The sequence below is a fragment of the Orcinus orca genome, chromosome 14 (assembly GCF_937001465.1).
Source record: "Orcinus orca chromosome 14, mOrcOrc1.1, whole genome shotgun sequence".
Classification (NCBI taxonomy): Eukaryota; Metazoa; Chordata; class Mammalia; order Artiodactyla; family Delphinidae; genus Orcinus; species Orcinus orca.
The window spans coordinates 64953906-64970440 of NC_064572.1; the positions used below are offsets into that span (position 1 = coordinate 64953906).

General features: G+C 42.4%; 1 protein-coding gene across 1 annotated transcript in view; it reads left to right on the forward strand.

The window, feature by feature from the left end:
• The window catches only part of AS3MT (arsenite methyltransferase), a 28928-nt gene extending 14541 nt beyond the window's left edge, over window positions 1–14387 (forward strand). The window contains 1 exon segment of the mRNA XM_033421114.2: window positions 6037–14387. Coding sequence (XP_033277005.1) covers window positions 6037–6144 — 108 coding nt within the window. The 3' untranslated portion in view covers window positions 6145–14387.
• The last annotated feature ends 2148 nt before the right edge of the window (window positions 14388–16535 follow it).

Below are 16535 nucleotides of genomic sequence, written 5' to 3' on the forward strand. Positions count from 1 at the left end.
AACTTTCATCACCTGCAAAAGAAATCCCATGCCCATTAAGCCGTAATTCCCCAATCTCCCCCTCTCCCACCCCTGGCAATAACTAATCTGCTTTCTGTCTCTGGATTTGCTTATTCTGGACATTTCATGTAAGTGGAATCATACACTACGTGGCCTTTTTTGTCTGGCTTCTTTTACTTAATATAATATTTTAAAGGTTTATCCGTATAGCAGTATTTCATTCCTTTTTATGGCTGAACAGTAGTCCCTTGTATTAGGGACTAAAAATGAGGCTAGACCTCTTTTTTTTTTTTTTTTAATCCATTCATCAGTTGATAGACATTTAGGTTGTTTCCACTTTTTGGCTATTGTGAGTAGTGTTGCTGTGAACATGCCTGTGTATGTGCTTCATGTACTTGTTTGAGTAGTTATTTTCAATTCTTTTGGGTCTATATCTAGGAGTGGAATTGTTGGGTCATATGGCAATTCTCCATTTAAGTTTTTGGAAAGCCACCAAACTGTGTTCTACAGTGGCTGCACCATTTTACATTCCTACCAGCAGTGTACAAGGGTTCCAGTTTCTCTACATCCTTGCCAACACTTGTTATTTTCTGTTCTGTTTTGATTGTAGCCATCTTAGTGTGAAGTGGTACCTCACTGTGGTTTTGATTTGCATTTCCCTAATGACTAATGATGTTAAGCATCTTCTCATGTGCTTGTTAACTGTATAATTTCTTGAGCATTTGTATATTTTCTCTAGAGAACTGTCTTGTCCTTTGCCTGTTTTTAAATTGGGTAGTTTGTCTTTTTGTTGCAGAGTTGTAAGCGTTCTTTATATATTCTGGATACTAGACCCTTATCACGTACATGATTTGCAAAAACATCTCCCATTCTGTGTGTTATCTTTTTATTCTCTTGATAGTGTCTTTTGATACATAAAAGGTTTTATTTGATGAAGTCCAGTTAGTTTTTCTTTGCTCGTGCTTTGGGTATCATCGCTAAGAATCTATTACTTAATCCAAGGTCATGAAGATTCTTCTAGTACTTCCATGGTTTGTTTTTCACATTTAAATTTTTACTCCATCTGGAATTTATTTTTTTAATGCTAAATTCCTCTTTTTAAATTAATTTATTCATTTACTTTTTATTTTTGGCTGTCTCAGGTCTTAGTTGTTGCATGCGGGATATTCCTTGCGGCACCTGGGCTCTTCGTTATGGCGTGCTGGCTCCTCTGTAGTTGTGGCGTTTGGGTTTTTTCTCTCTAGTTGTGACGTGTGGGTTTTCTCTCTCTTGTTGTGGCGCACAGGCTCCAGAGCACGTGGGCTCTGTAGTTTGCAGCACGCAGGCTCTCTAGTTGAGGTATGTGGGCTTAGTTGCCCCACGGCATGTGGAATCTTAGTTCCCTGACCAGGGATGGAACCTGTATCCCCTGCATTGGAAGGTGGATTCTTTACCACTGGACCACCAGGGAAGTCCTTAGAATTTATTTTAACATAAATATTCAGGTAGAGTGTCGCTATTTTTCTGAATATTAGCTAGTCAAATTTTCCTGTTTATTAATTCATTGCTCTGCTGTTTTGGAATGCTAATTTCTATCATATCTAATTTCTTAAATGTATATTTGAGCCAGTATTCCAGCATATTCGAAAATGAATATTTTCTAAAATGTCTTAGATTCATATTTAGAATTATTCTAGTAACTGAAATACTGGTGTAGCAATTTTTTTTTTTTTTTTTTTGCGGTACGCGGGCCTCTCACTATTGTGGCCTCTCCTGTTGCGGAGCACAGGCTCCGGACGCGCAGGCTCAGCGGCCATGGCTCACGGGCCTAGCCACTCCGCGGCATGTGGGATCTTCCCGGACCGGGGCACAAACCCATGTCCCCTGCATTGGCAGGCGGACTCTCAACCACTGCGCCACCAGGGAAGCCCTGGTGTAGCATTTTTTAAAGCATTTTATCACAATTTATCTCAGGTCATCTCTCACAACTTCCCTGTGAGGAGGGCAGATAGGTAGTTTTAACAGATATTAGCATCTCTCTTCCTCTTATTTATTTTTACCTTTTCCCCATTCATGCTATCATAATTATTTTATTAATCCATTCATTATTTTATAGTATTTTATTATTTAGAACAGGCTTAGTGATGGATTTCAAGTCTCTTTTGTCTGATAGAACTTCCTTTTTAAAAAAAATTTATTTTATTTATTTATTTTTGGTTCTGTTGGGTCTTCGTTGCTGCACCCATGCTTTCTCTAGTTGCAGTGAGTGGGGGCTACTCTTCATTGCGGTGCGTGGGCTTCTCATTGCGGTGGCTTCTCTTGTTGCGGAGTGTGGGCTCTAGGCACGTGGGCTTCAGTAGTTGTGGCTCGCAGGCTCTAGAGCTCAGGCTCAGTAGTTGTGGCACACGGGCTTAGTTGCTCCGTGGCATGTGGGATCTTCCTGGACCAGGGCTTGAATCCGTGTCCTCTGCATTGGCAAGTGGATTCTTAACCACTGCACCACCAGGAAAGCTCCTCTGATAGAACTTCTAACATTCACCAAAGTCATTACAGTGATGCACCTCAAGGCACTGGATGTTGGAAGCCCAGGGAAATAAGCTACTGATCTTGCTGGGGCAGGGTGGTGGCACAGCATGGGGTTTAAGTACACAGGTCTTGGAGTCAGATAGACTAGGTTCAGATCTTGGCTCTGCCAATTATGTGTGATCTCGGATACCTTACCTAACCTCCCTAAACCCTCAGTTTCCTCATGTGTAATGGGGAGGTAATAATCCCTTTTTTCCTCAGGTTGTGAGAATCAAATGGAATGATACATGTAAATGTTGGCCAATGCCTGGCAAATAATACATACTTAAGAAATAGAGGTGGTTATGGTTATGGACTTGTATTTGTTAATATTCTTGGTCCCTTGGAACCGTGTTCTACGTATTTGAGTTCTGACCATCTTTGCAGGATTCTTTTATCATTCTCTCATAAACCCTTTCTCCTGAGCTCAGAATTTCTGTAATCTTTTCTCCATGAATTTTACTTTCTGTTGTTTATATTTCATAGAAATTTTGGATACATGGGGCACACATTGATACACAAGTAACTCTTGTGCCTTTTCCTCCCTCCCCTTTTGTTACCTCACAAGCAGTCTTTTTTTTTTTTTTTTTGGCCACACTGGGCGGCTTGTGGGATCCTAAGTTCCCCAACCAGGGACTGAAGCCGGGGCCCTGGCAGTGAAAGTGCCGAGTCCTAACCAGTGGACCTCCAGGGAATTCCCAAGTAGTCTTTTTTTTCTTTTAAACATCTTTATTGGAGTATAATTGCTTTACAACGGTGTGTTAGTTTCTGCTTTATAACAAAGTGAATCAGTTATACATATACATATATCCCCATATCTCTTCCCTCTTGCGTCTCCCTCCCTCCCACCCCCCCATCCCACCCCTCTAGGTGGTCACAAAGCACCGAGCTGATCTCCCTATGCTATGCGGCTGCTTCCCACTAGCTATCTATTTTACGTTTGGTAGTGTATATATGTCCATGCCACTCTCTCACTTTAAGAGTAAAGCTTATTGGGAATTCCCTAGTGGCCTAGTGGTTAGGATTCCAGGCTTTCATTGCCGTGGCCCAGGTTCAGTCCCTGGTTGGGGAACTGAGATCCTGCAAGCCAGATCACTCTCCAAAATGGTAAATTTGTGGTTGAGGAAGTTCAGTTGGAGACAAGAATCCTGGGGCCCAAAAAACCTGGTATGTTCTTGTTTGGCCACTACTACCAGCATGAATCAAGTCCAAGCTAAGTGTAGAAGCCACCTCTAGAGGTAAAGAGTGATTTTCTTTCTTTGCTTTATTCAGTTCTTGAGCACTCTGCTATTGTCAACTCTTCTGTGTTTCTAAGGAGGTAACTTTTGGGGGGAAAGTAGAAAAAACTTGAATTCTGACTTTTCAGTCCATTACATTTCATGAATGTGTTATTGGTCTTTTGAAATTCTTGGTATTTCACTGATAACAAAGTCTTGCTGGTCAGAATCAATGTTTATCTTGAAATATTTTCATCATTCTAATTCTCCTGTACCTGGTTTCCTGAATCCTGGCTCTAAAAGATGTCAGAAAATTAGTTACAAGTAAAGGGAGTCTTTTCCCCAGCCAAAGCACTTCCACTGCACTCTGGCTGGGAAACTGTAGTTAAATGAGTTTGCATCTGCAGGAGATGATTTTCTACTAGCATAGCTCTCCTAGCTAGCAGCACCTCATGTGCAGGAGGGTTCTTGACCTCAGGCTGGAATGCAACATTCTACATGTTTGAACTGGTTTATCAGAACAATCTCCCATCTGTCCTAGCTTATTTCTTTCAGCCTGTGGTTGTGCCATTGTCTTGCCATCAGCTCCACGTTTCTGAAATGGGAATAATTGACACTGAAGGAAGATTTAAAGAATGAAACAAGTGTGTGTCCTAGAAATATAACCTTGTGCTCTCGGGGGAGGACATTCTTATCTTTTTTATGGAGGACCTTAATGATAGATTCCTGAGTACCGTAAGCAGGCGGCATGTAGGGAATTGCTTGTATTTCTGTTTTACTATCAGTTACTGCAATAGAGGAATGAAAGTACTGCTTGTTACTGAGGGTTGACTCGATAATGACTGTTTTTGAGAGCCCTTTTTTTCTTCTTCTCCTCCTCCTCCTTTTTTAATCCTGAGAAGGAAAATGTATTTTTGCTATTTAAAAGAATTATGTTATTAAAACACTGCAGCATCTGAAATGATGCAAATAGGAGGTGTGCTATGTACTGTCTTGTTCCAGTTAACAGTCGTGGTAGTAATCACATGACAACAGTAGTAATAGTATAGAGGACCTAGCCTTTATCGAACAGTTAATATGTTGAAGGCACCACGTCATTTACTCTTCACAATACCCCTTATCTTCATTTTACAGATGAAGAAACAGGCTCAGAGAGATTAATTTGCTAATCCAAGGTCACGCAGCTAGAAAGCAGTGAATCTGAACCCACATCTGATTCTAGAGCTGACATTCTTCTTATTTATTTATTTTTGGCTCAGTAGTTGTGGCATGTGGGCTTAGTCGCTCCACAGTATGTGGGATCTTCCTGGACCAGGGCTCAAACCCATGTCCCCTGCGTTGGCAGGCGGAGTCTTAACCACTGCGCCATCAGGGAAGCCCCTAGAGCTGACATTCTTAACCAGTATGCTGCACTACCTCTCCGTATCTATACTGTTCATAGAAGCACAAGATGTTGGTGCTGGAAAGGACTGCTTGTCAAGGTGTCCCACCTTTTATTTCTTTCAAGTCTTGAGAGCTTCTGGGGCTGAAAGCATGCATTTGGAAGTGATATTGATATCACTTGTACACCCTTCTATTTGCAGTGACCGCCAATAAATAATGAGTGTAAATTCATGTTTAATGAGTTCACCTTCATTATTTAAGGTGGCTTGTTCATATTCTTGACTTCCAACCTTTTTGCCTGGTTTTTCTCTGACCCCCTTGGCACTGCTGGTGGAGGTATCTCATTTGAAGATGAAAGGAGGAAAAATAAAGAGTGCCGTCTTATCTTTTGAAAATTCCACTTACTCTGCCCTGAAATCTTGCTGGTTGTGGTTGGCAATCTCAACATCTGAACATCAGCAACTGCTAATGAGGGTCCTGGTATCTGGGTCTTACCTCCTTCTCTTGCACACATTTCTAGAAATTAAAGTAAGAGAAGGGAAGAAGTTTCAGCATTTCAGTAGCTCAGTTCCAAAAAGGTAAAAGGCACAAACAAATGGGAATCCCACAAAACGAAACAAAGCAGAATCAACTCTCTTGGCCCCAAAGGGAACACCTTTCCAAAGCTGTAAATGAAGTTTACCTTGAAAGTAGTGATAACTTGATTAGAAACTTCAGGAAAAGACAGCTACCTTTATAAGTTAGTGACTGATGCTACTCCCAGGACCTCACAGAGTTGTAAAATTTTATCCTCCTTCTAGGTAAATCAGCCTAAGTCGAACTGAAATGTTCGTGTTTGGGTCTGTTGAAACACCTTTAACTTGTCCTTTCATTTTGGTTTGTCTTTTGACAGGATATAATAAAAGATCCATTCAAGCTTGCAGAAGGGTCTGACAATGCGAAGTCCAGAAGTCCCCCTGAAGCTGCCAGCGGCTGCTGAGGCACAGAGAAGTGCTGCTAAAACAACAGCTGACCAGAAGACAGTGGGCAGGAGGTGAAAGAATGAGTTACACGTCTTAACCTGCTCTTCCCCACAGCCCATACCACAAGAAAGAATAAAAGGCAAAACTCCACCGTATTTTAGATTAAAATTAATGAATTATTTTTACAAAGTATTAATTAAAGGTTCACAGCAAAATCATCTAAAGACTAGTTAAGCAGTTTTTCTCTTAACTGAGTCTGGTGCCACCTAGTGGCAAGAAATGGAACTGAGAAGCAGTCTGAAAGCTTGGCTGATGGGCAAGAAAGGCTTCGGAAATAACAGTTGGCCAAGGGCCTCAGGGAGAACATCTTCCTTCTGACCTGCATAGCACCTTTTGGACTTTTCACCATGTTTTTTCATTAAACAGAGCTCCTACTGAACTCATGCTAATCATGCCAAAAGATTGCCAAATCAAATTTGGTAGGAGTGCTCTTGAGGTAATTGGTCTTTTAAATCAAACAATTTTTTTTCTTCTTTTTAATGTGCAGTTGAATGAAGAAAACAAACAGGTAATCATTTTTTGACCTCAGTTTACCCTAATGTGTGACAAAATAATGACCATCTGCAGTAAATCTTAACCGGATCAGGAAAAGAGTTTGATAATTTTTTTTTTTTTGCAGTACGCAGGCCTCTCACCGTTGTGGCCTCTCCCGCCTCAGAGCACAGGCTCCGGACGCGCAGGCTCAGCGGCCATGGCTCACGGGCCCAGACGCTCCGCGGCATGTGGGATCTTCCCGGACCGGGGCACGAACCCGCGTCCCCTGCATCAGCAGGCGGACTCTCAACCACTGCGCCACCAAGGGAAGCCCAAGTTTGATAATTTTTAAAAGACAAGCTAGGAGATGTAAAAATGGTAGGTTTTCTTTTCCTTTATAAGCTGCCCTGGTTAAACTTTTAGGAAAGTATTAAATTTAGTTCTAGTTTCCATAGTTAAAGAAGAAGATTGAGGAATATTTCAAGGATGGTTATATCATTAGAAATTAAGAGCATTAAGGGAAGGTTCAAGAGTGAGTAAATAAATTGAAGACCAGTTGTACCTGAAGACTTTGTCAGGGGCACAGAAAGTGTAAGTCATATATAAGCCATGGTCCTTGTCATCGGGAGCTGATAGTTCAGTTTTTAAATAACAGCCTTTAAGCAATGAAGAATTTTAATAAGAAAATCTCAACTAGTCGCTCAGAGCTCAGTGCAAAAAGAATAAGAGGGGAGGGACTTCCCTGGCGGTCCAGTGGTTAAGACTCTGCTCTTCCAATGCAGGGGGCGTGGGTTCCACCCCTGGCTGGGGAACTAAGATCCCACGTGCCACATGGCACAGCCAAAAAAAAAAAAGGGGGAAATTGGCATGACCCAAGAAATTTTTTCATTAGAGGTATGGGAATACAAGAGGTCTTGTAAAACATTGGAATGAATTTTACAGGACAGACCCCTCTTTTAACAAAGCTGTTCAAAATGGAGAAATTCTCAGATTTCTGAGTGGGTTCAGCTGTAGACCCTAACTTATTACTACAAAGCGAGGAAAGGGCAGATGGTATCTTTTAAGCCCGATTCATCTGTGTGACCTTGATTCTAAACAGTGCTTTCTTGGTTCTAGCGTTCAATATCTACCCAATCATAACCTACTTCAGTGACAGCATTAGTTAGAATGGTACAGCTGGGATTAGGCATACTTTACTATTCATGAATGCTCGATGGTCCTGAGAGGGGAAAAGGTGAAAAGAAAGAGTGTTCTGGTTATTTGGTTTATTAGGCTTTTCAAAATTTATGAGGAAGAGGTATTAGCCTTAGCTTGTCATTCTGAACTTCTCAGTTCCCCCAAAAGATGTTGAGTGATGATATTGGTCTAGAAATTCACATTGTTCTTTTCCTAAGAATAACATACTTTAGGGCTTCCCTGGTGGCTCAGTGGTTAAGAATCCGCCTGCCAATGCAGGGGACACGGGTTCAAGCCCTGGTCTGGGAAGATCCCACATGCCGCGGAGCAACTAAGCCCATGCACCATAACTACTGAGTCTGTGCTCTACAGCCCACAAGCCACAACTACTGAGCCCGCGTGCTACAACTACTGAAGCAGGTGTACCTAGAGCCCGTGCTGCACAACAAGAGAAGCCAGCACAATGAGAAGCCCGTGCAGCACAATGAAGAGTAGCCCCCACTCGCCGCAGTTAGAGAAAGCCTGTGCCCAGCAACAAAGACCCAATGCAGTCAAAAATAAATAAAATAAATAAAAATTAAAAAAAAAGAATAACATACTTTATACATTATTTTCATTTATTAAAAATATACATTTTGGGCTTCTCTGGTGTCGCAGTGGTTGAGAGTCCACCTGCCGATGCAGGGGACATAGGTTCGTGCCCCGGTCCGGGAAGATCCCACATGCCGCGGAGCGGCTGGGCCCGTGAGCCATGGCCGCTGAGCCTGCGCATCCGGAGCCTGTGCTCCGCAATGGGAGAGGCCACAACAGTGAGAGGCCCGTGTACCGCAAAAAAACAAAAAACAAACAACAACAACAACAAAATATATATATACATTTTAAGAATTGTATTTGATCTGGAATCTAGAAAAGATATATATTAGACAATATAAAATTAAAGTAGATATGTTTTACCCAGAGAAATGCCATAAACAGTTACTTAAATATTCAAAAATAGGTGAAATAGACAACTAGGAATATTTGATCCTTATGAGAGTGAGAGGCAGTATGGAATGATGATTAAGAGCAAAAAGCTGACGCCAAACATTTTCGTTTTTTCCCTCTTAACTCTGCCATTTAGCATTTTGGCCTTGAGAAAATAATTTAACATCTCTGTGCCTTCGTTTCATCTGTATGAAGTTCTCTGAAAGAGCGCGTGGCACATGGTTTAGATTATTATTAGTTTAGATCTACTGATACATGGTTGCTGCGAGCATGTGATGTCAGGACCAGCTAAAGACCAATGCTTCTTTTGCTGCCAGGACGTGGTTTATGAAGCTGCCTGTAGGTCTTTTGACAGCGGGCAGCTTTACCTCCAACATTTTATTAGAACCATTTTCAAATATACAGAAAAGTTTAAAGAATTATAGTGATGACCCCTTTACCCACCACCTAGATTATATACTTGTCAACCTTCTGCAATCATTTAATACGTTTTAACATATTTACTAACAGCAGTGCCATAGAAACAGAGGCCTAATTCTTCCCTCGCCACAAACCTTTTTCAAAAGATATTGGACTTAAAGAGTTAAAGGAGCAGATTTTCTCTTAATTGATTATTGTATCAAATACAGTATTTTCAGTGCTTCATTATCGCAGGGGGAGGATTTATTAAAAATCATGGAAGCCTGCAGAGGCTTTTCAGCTTTTACCTGCTGGGGGAGGCACAGCAGTAGCCTAAACAGGACCCCTACCCCCACACCCCTTAAGGCACACATGGCTTTAAAGGTCATGCCAAGACAGCAGCAGAACCCTCTCCTCTTAACTGATTCTTGGCCTTTCTTCTGATGGCTCCCAACCTTATTAGGTTGGGAGACCTATTACATGAGTTCAGCAAGAAATATGAACCTATCTATCCATTTCTTTGTAAAACAAAGAATGTTGCTTGCTGTCAGGTTCTGCAAAGATTAAGTTGTTAGCTACTGCTGCCACTGATGACAGTACACCCTGAAAGGAATTCAGGACGAAAAACAGGATGAACCACTCTGTGCTTTGGAAAAACAGGTCCCTTAGATAGTTAGATATAGCTCAAGAAAAATTTTTATGAACCCAGATTCTTACATCTTTACATACATAGAAAAGCACTAAAATGATTAACTGAGATATCTGTTCCTTGTGACTAGCAGTAACCTTTCACTGAGATGTATGCTTGATTACACATATTCCCCAGACAAAATCATCTTTACACTGGATTCTCCCCCTAGCTCTTTAGAGCAGTCCCCCCAGAGCTACCAAGAGGCTGATTCCCAGGCTAGAGTCCTCAGTAAGACCCTGAATAAAACTCAACTCACAACTCTTACGTTGTGTATTTCTCTTTCAGTCGACATTTTCATTAAGTCACTAAATATTAACTATGTACCTACTGTGTAGCAGGCACCATCCTAGGCCTGGATTGCTAACAATGGAATACTATGCACCCCGGGGGCCAACAGGATAAAAACAGCCAGGCATATTTTCTGAACTTTGTTGGTACCTGTCCTCACTTCTGTGCTTTGCCAAGTTTCTTCAATTGTACACATGCCACAATTTGGATCTAAACAGGGTTTCTTTTGTAGACCCTGCCCTAAGAGTCAGCAGAGGGAGGTCTCACTAGATAGTCAGAATGAACTCTTTTGTAAATATGAAGCTGGAAGTAGACAATCCTAATAATAACCCATGACTTGAGCTTTACTGCTTCATTCCAGTCTCTGTTCAACTGCTGATCCTGCAGTTCCCGTAAGCACAGCTCCCACTGAGGTTAATGGGAGTGTTCTGCGAATGTAAGTTTTGTACTTCATCTTCTGCCGAGTGAGCCTTGCTTGTCTTGGATGGTTGACCGTCGTCCCGATCCCCTTCCCCAACAGGCCACACTAGTCCCTCCTTTCATGTAGCAGAGCCGTACAGCAGTGACAGGCTCCAGGTGAAGGGAAAATCAATTGAGGACAGAAGTGTTCTGTCCGTTGCCTCATATAATAGCAGAGTGCCTCCTATATACTGTCCAGAAGCCAGAGAGAGTAAAAAAGTAGAATGGTGAATTGATGATGTTCTGGGTGCTCTGTAAGCCAGACTTGTGTCCTCTGACTTTGCAAACTAGGCTGAAAGCCGTTAACCTTCTTCTCATTCATGGAAGGAAAAGTGATGCAGGAGACAGAAAGCAGGTGTTCTTTCTAGATCTGACTCTACTGCTGAATTAGCTACTTGCCCCTCGGAAAATCATTTGTCCACTTTGGGGTTCGCTTTCTCCAGCTGTAAAATGAGGTTTTGAACTTGGCATACTCTAAGTTCCCTTCCAACTCAGACACAGACTTATAGGTCTAGATTCTGGAGAGGTTACAGAATTTAAAAAAATTGTTTGAACTAGTTGCCCACATTTATAAACCAGAAGGTTTTCCATAACATATGAATTTCTGGCTTCTCTTGAAAAATTGGCAACATGAGCTCTGCATTTTGCACAGCTGCCATGGCCCCAGTGAGTATTGGCTCCCCTGTTACACAGGGAGTGTCCCTTTAGGCACCGTCCCTACCCAGTCAATGTTGCCGACCCCTGTAGGCTTTTTGAGTTTGTGGCCCCATTTTAGGACTAGAATTAGCACAGTGTCATCAAAATTAAAAGTGAGGGTATTTTCCCCATTATAGTTCAAATGATGGCAGGCCTATGGCTTAATCTATGACTCTGACTTACATGTTTAATTCATTACAAGCAGAAGCCAAGAAGGGCACGTGGAGCTTGGCAGGGATGCTCACAGGAGGGAACCAAAGAGCACTGGAGCTGCTTATGGTAATTTGACATATAACTCAGAGCCTGTTTGTGTTAGGTGAGGCGTCCTGGACGGTTTATTCTCTGTTCTGAGTTAACAAGCTTCCATCACATCCCTTTCTTTGTGAATAGGAAATGAGCATCCTCAGGAAAGCAGAGCCTCAAAATGTCAAGTTGCTCGGGAGGAAAGGTTTGCACAGCAAGCGCAGAAGGATTGGTATGGCTTCTAGGCTTAGTAGTTAATCTTGTATTAACTGTCCTTATTTTCTTTTTCTTATTAACCTTATTCCTTTCAAGGGACCTAACTAGGGAAATGTTGTGAAGGAGGTGTTTTTATTTTTGCTTTTCAATCATGTAACAGGAGCCCATGAGGCAACCCTTTACAAATGGTGATTTCTCATGGTAAAGAGGAAAATTCATTGCTTCGTGTGCTATTTATAAACCATGCCAAATATCCCCAGTTGTTTCTTTTCTGAAGAGAGCTCCCCTATGCCTCCCTCATAATGCTGATTTTTCAGAGGAGAACACTGAGGCTGATTTTAAATGACTTGCACGGTGGGAGTACAGTCTAAGACGGGTTAGAACCAAGACTACACCTAGCTCTTCTGACTCCTGGCGTACCCCTGCATCAGAGGGTTTGTCCTTGCTCTCCTTTCGGGGATTCCCAAATTTTAAAATATAGAATTAAAAAGGGAAATAATTACTATAAAAGTAAAGATAATGGTTACATCTAGGGTAGAGAACATGTGTGTGATCTGGAAGGGCTATATAGGGGTTTTCTCAACTAGGGGGTGGCTCCCGTTACCATTATAAACAATTACAAAGTGAACATAAGGGGCTTCCCTGGTGGCACAGTGGTTGGGAATCCGCCTACCAATGCAGGGGACACAGGTTCGAGCCCTGGTCCGGGAAGATCCCACATGCTGTGGAGCAACTAAGCCCATGCACCACAACTACTGAGCCTGAGCTCTAGAGCCCACGAGCCACAACTACTGAGCCTACGTGCCACAACTACTGAAGCCTGCGCATCTAGAGCCTGTGCTCCGCAACAAGAGAAGCCACTGCAGTGAGAATCCCACGCACTGCAACAAAGAGTAGCCCCCGCTCGCTGCAACTAGAGGAAGCCAGCGCACAGCAGCGAAGACCCAATGCAGCCAAAAATAAATAAATTAAAAAACAACAACAACAAAGTGAACATAATCTTTGCCTGGGACTGTCCTAGTTAGCTTCAAACTAGGTTAATTACTGATAGTACCTTTTTTTCCACTCTCAAACAGGTTCTGTTTTAAATGATAAATTATGTGGTCAGCTACTATACATTTATGCTTTATGAACCTTTATATATGTTTATTATATGTCAAAAACTTTTTTAAAGTTAAAAAATATATATCCAGAAATCTGACCTATGTTCAGGGGGCCAAGGCCCACCTGGGAAACCTTGTGTTTGCTCTAAGAATCATGATTACTGCACAGACCACCGTGGCCACAGCTGTGATTCAGGTGTGGACTTCCAGAGTTGGGGGTTGTGGTGTTCCATCTTGGTTTTCTGGGGGCTTCTGTGGCATGAGATAGTCGTCTCTGTTTGTTTGTCCTATATGTTGCTGGAGAAGTGGTGTATCCCTTAGTCATAGTTGTGAAAGTCAGTCAAGATAATATGTGAGAAAGTGCTTTGTAAACTGTGAAGATTTTTTTCTGCATGGAGTGGTAGGAGTTCCCTAAATCCAATTGGCAGGCAGGGCCTCAGCATCGCTGCACTGGCACCTGTCAGTTAATCTTCTTGTAATACAGCTCCTCTACTTAGAACATTCTATAGCTCCTGAAGAATGAAATCTAAACTCCTAAACTTGGCATTCAACCCACCCCAACCAACTTTCCAACATTATTCTTGCTGTTCCTCTTCAAGGGCCATAGAACCAAATTCAAGCATATGGTGTTCTAAAAATGCTGCTCCCTTTCCAACCTCATCTCACACTTTTCTCTCCAGTAGAATGCCTTTTTCCTCTTTCTTTTCTCTCAATCCCTTTTTCTTGGACTGAATATTTGTCCCTCCTCCTTGCATTCATATATCGAAGCCCTAACCCCCAGAGTGCTTGTATTTGGAGATGAAGCCTCTAAGGAAGTAATTAAGGTTACATGAGGCCATAAGGATGGGGCCCTGATCCAACAGGATTAGTGTCCTTATAAGAGATACCAGTGAGCTCTTGCTCTCTCTCCATGTATGCACTCAGAGGAAAGGCCGCTTGAGGACAAAGGGGTCATCTGCAAGTCAGGAAGAGAGCTCTCACCAACAACCGACCTCACAGGACCTTGATCTGGGACTTCAGACTCCAGAACTGTGAGAAAATAAATTTCTGTTGTTTAAGCCACCCAGTCTATGGTATTTTGTTAGGATAGAGCAGACTAAAACACCGGTTCTTTGAGTAGCTTTTTCATCTGCATATCTAAAAATGTCTCTATTCTAACCTATTTTTAGTTCCTCTGGGATACCTATTTGTTTATTTTAAATATCTCAAAGACCAACTCAAAGACCATGGAGCTTCCCTCGATTCCTGCATTTTATTTTGTATTTCTTTTTAAGACATTCAATGTTCTATCCTGCACTATGTAGTTATTTAGTACATGTTTGCTGACCTCCTTACTAGTAAGTTTTTGGGGTAACCTCTGATTCAATATTATAGCTCCACAATGCCTAGTACAGCGCCTGGAGCTTATTAGATACACAATCTATATAAGTTGAATGAGGGAACAAATGAATGAAAAAGAAAAAAAGAAATGGGGTGAGAAATAAGACACAAACTTAAAGTTTAAAGAGGAAGCAGAGGGGCTTCCCTGGTGGTCCAATGGTTAAGAATCTGCCTTCCATTGCAGGGGACTTGGGTTCGATCTCTGATCAGGGAACTAAGATCCCACATGTCGCGGGGCAACTAAGCCCGCGTGCCGCAACTACTGAGCCCACACGGTGCAACTCCTGAGCCCACGCACCTCAACTAGAAAGCCCGCATGCAGCAAACTACAGAGCCCACGTGCTCTGGAGCCAGCGTGCCACAACTAAGACCCGATGCAGCCAAATAAATAAATAAAATAAATATTAAAAATAAAGAGGAAGCAGAGAATTGAGATGTGGTATTAATAAGTGGGAAGCAATAAGTTAAATCTTCAGTGTAGTGGTGTTTCAAATAAAACAAATAGGTTATCTCAGAGGTACTAAAAATAGGAGAAGAATTCTTTCCCACTGAGGTCTGGCATGTTATTTGTCTATACATGGAGATCTGACTAATTATTATAGTAGAATTTTTGCTCCAGCTCCAAACAATTTGGAAAAAAGACCATAGGAATGAATTCAGCTGATATGGGAAAACTGGCATTTTATGACTAGAGCCATAATCACAAATTAGAGCTCTGGTATCAGACCCAGGGCTCAGAATTGGACATTTAGGATCTGTTCTTTTCCCTGCAGTCTCATCCCTAGTTACCATCCTCCTGTCAGAGTCTGCCTTATCTCCCACCTCTTCCTCACTCCCCAAATGTAGTTTTTAAATTTAGATTGTTGGATGGGCAATATTCACATGGATCAACATTTTAAAACCTAAAATCGCAACCTGGGTTGAGTGTTTTAGTCGCAATGATAAGGATAATGGAGCTCAGAACATTTCTTTGTCCAAGACTGAGCTGGAGACTGCAACTGGGGTGGCACAGCAGTCAGAAAGAACACCCTAAAAGATCCTAGGAAGTCCCGCAGTCGCAGGGCCTGGCAGTCAGGAGGATAGGGGGCCTGGAGCAGGGCAAACAGTGGACTTGGAGCAGCAGCAGGATACTTCTTGGGGCTGCCCCATGGAGGTTTAGGAGGGGCTGGCTCCCTGGGAGAAGGATAGTGGGTGTGGGGTGCTGTCCAGTGCACCGTGAAGGGAGGGGGGAGGGACCAGGATGGAGGGCGGAGAGGGAGGGAAGAGCTGGCAGAATGGGAAGTGGCAGGGGGCCACCCACCATCGGCAGGGATTCGCTGTCAAGGAGCTTGCACCCTTCTCAAAGGAGGAAGCTTTTGTCACAACTCTGTAAAAAAGCCATGTTTTCCCTTCTCTTTCTCCATAGTGACTATGTCCAGAAAATATCTAGCAAAGGAGGGAAATAGGAAAGCCCAAAACAAAAAGCCTGAAAAAGAGAAGGCAAACTGCATTGCTGACTTTATTTTGTTTTGTTTGCCCTCTGTTGTGAAAAGTTCTCATTTGAGCTAAAAGAGTTCTATGTCTTTAAACAAGTGGACAGTGTTGTTTCAGGGGGAGCAGGTTTGGTTGGAGGGAAAGTTTGGGCAACTGGAGCATCACCCAGTTCCTGTTTTTCCTCAAGAGATCCGGTGCTTTGGTGAGATTAAAATGTCACTGTTGAAGCAATAACTTTGAATATTTTTCTACAACTAGGCATTTTTTTTCCGGGGGGAAAACTTTCTGTATAAAATTAGAGCTTTATGTTGAGAAACCAGATGCGTAGAGAGCCATTGGTTGTTACTTGCTATCTTTAAAGTCAGACTCTAAAAGTCTTTTAGGTCTGGATGCAGCGCCTTCCCAAATCTCTGAACCTGCAGACATGGGAGCATATTCCATACAGATGAGAAAACTGAACAGGTACCCTTCCCCTTAAGGATCCAGTAAAGGATTCTAACAAGAGAGGGTTGGTTAGGGAAGGTATTTGCTAGGAGGTTCTGCTTTACCTAAATGATGTGCTGAAGGTCAAAGTCAGAACCTACCTAGGATTAGACATCCACAGCAACCAGTTAGCAGTCTTGAGGTTTTTGTAGCCCTTTCTGGAGGTGAAACCTCCTAATCACTGGATGCCCAGGAAATTCCCTACATGGAGACTATGATGCCCCCCTTCCTACCACCACTGCCACTCAGGATGAACGACAAATTCACACAGGGGACTGCTGAGCTTGTGTGTGAATGTGAACTT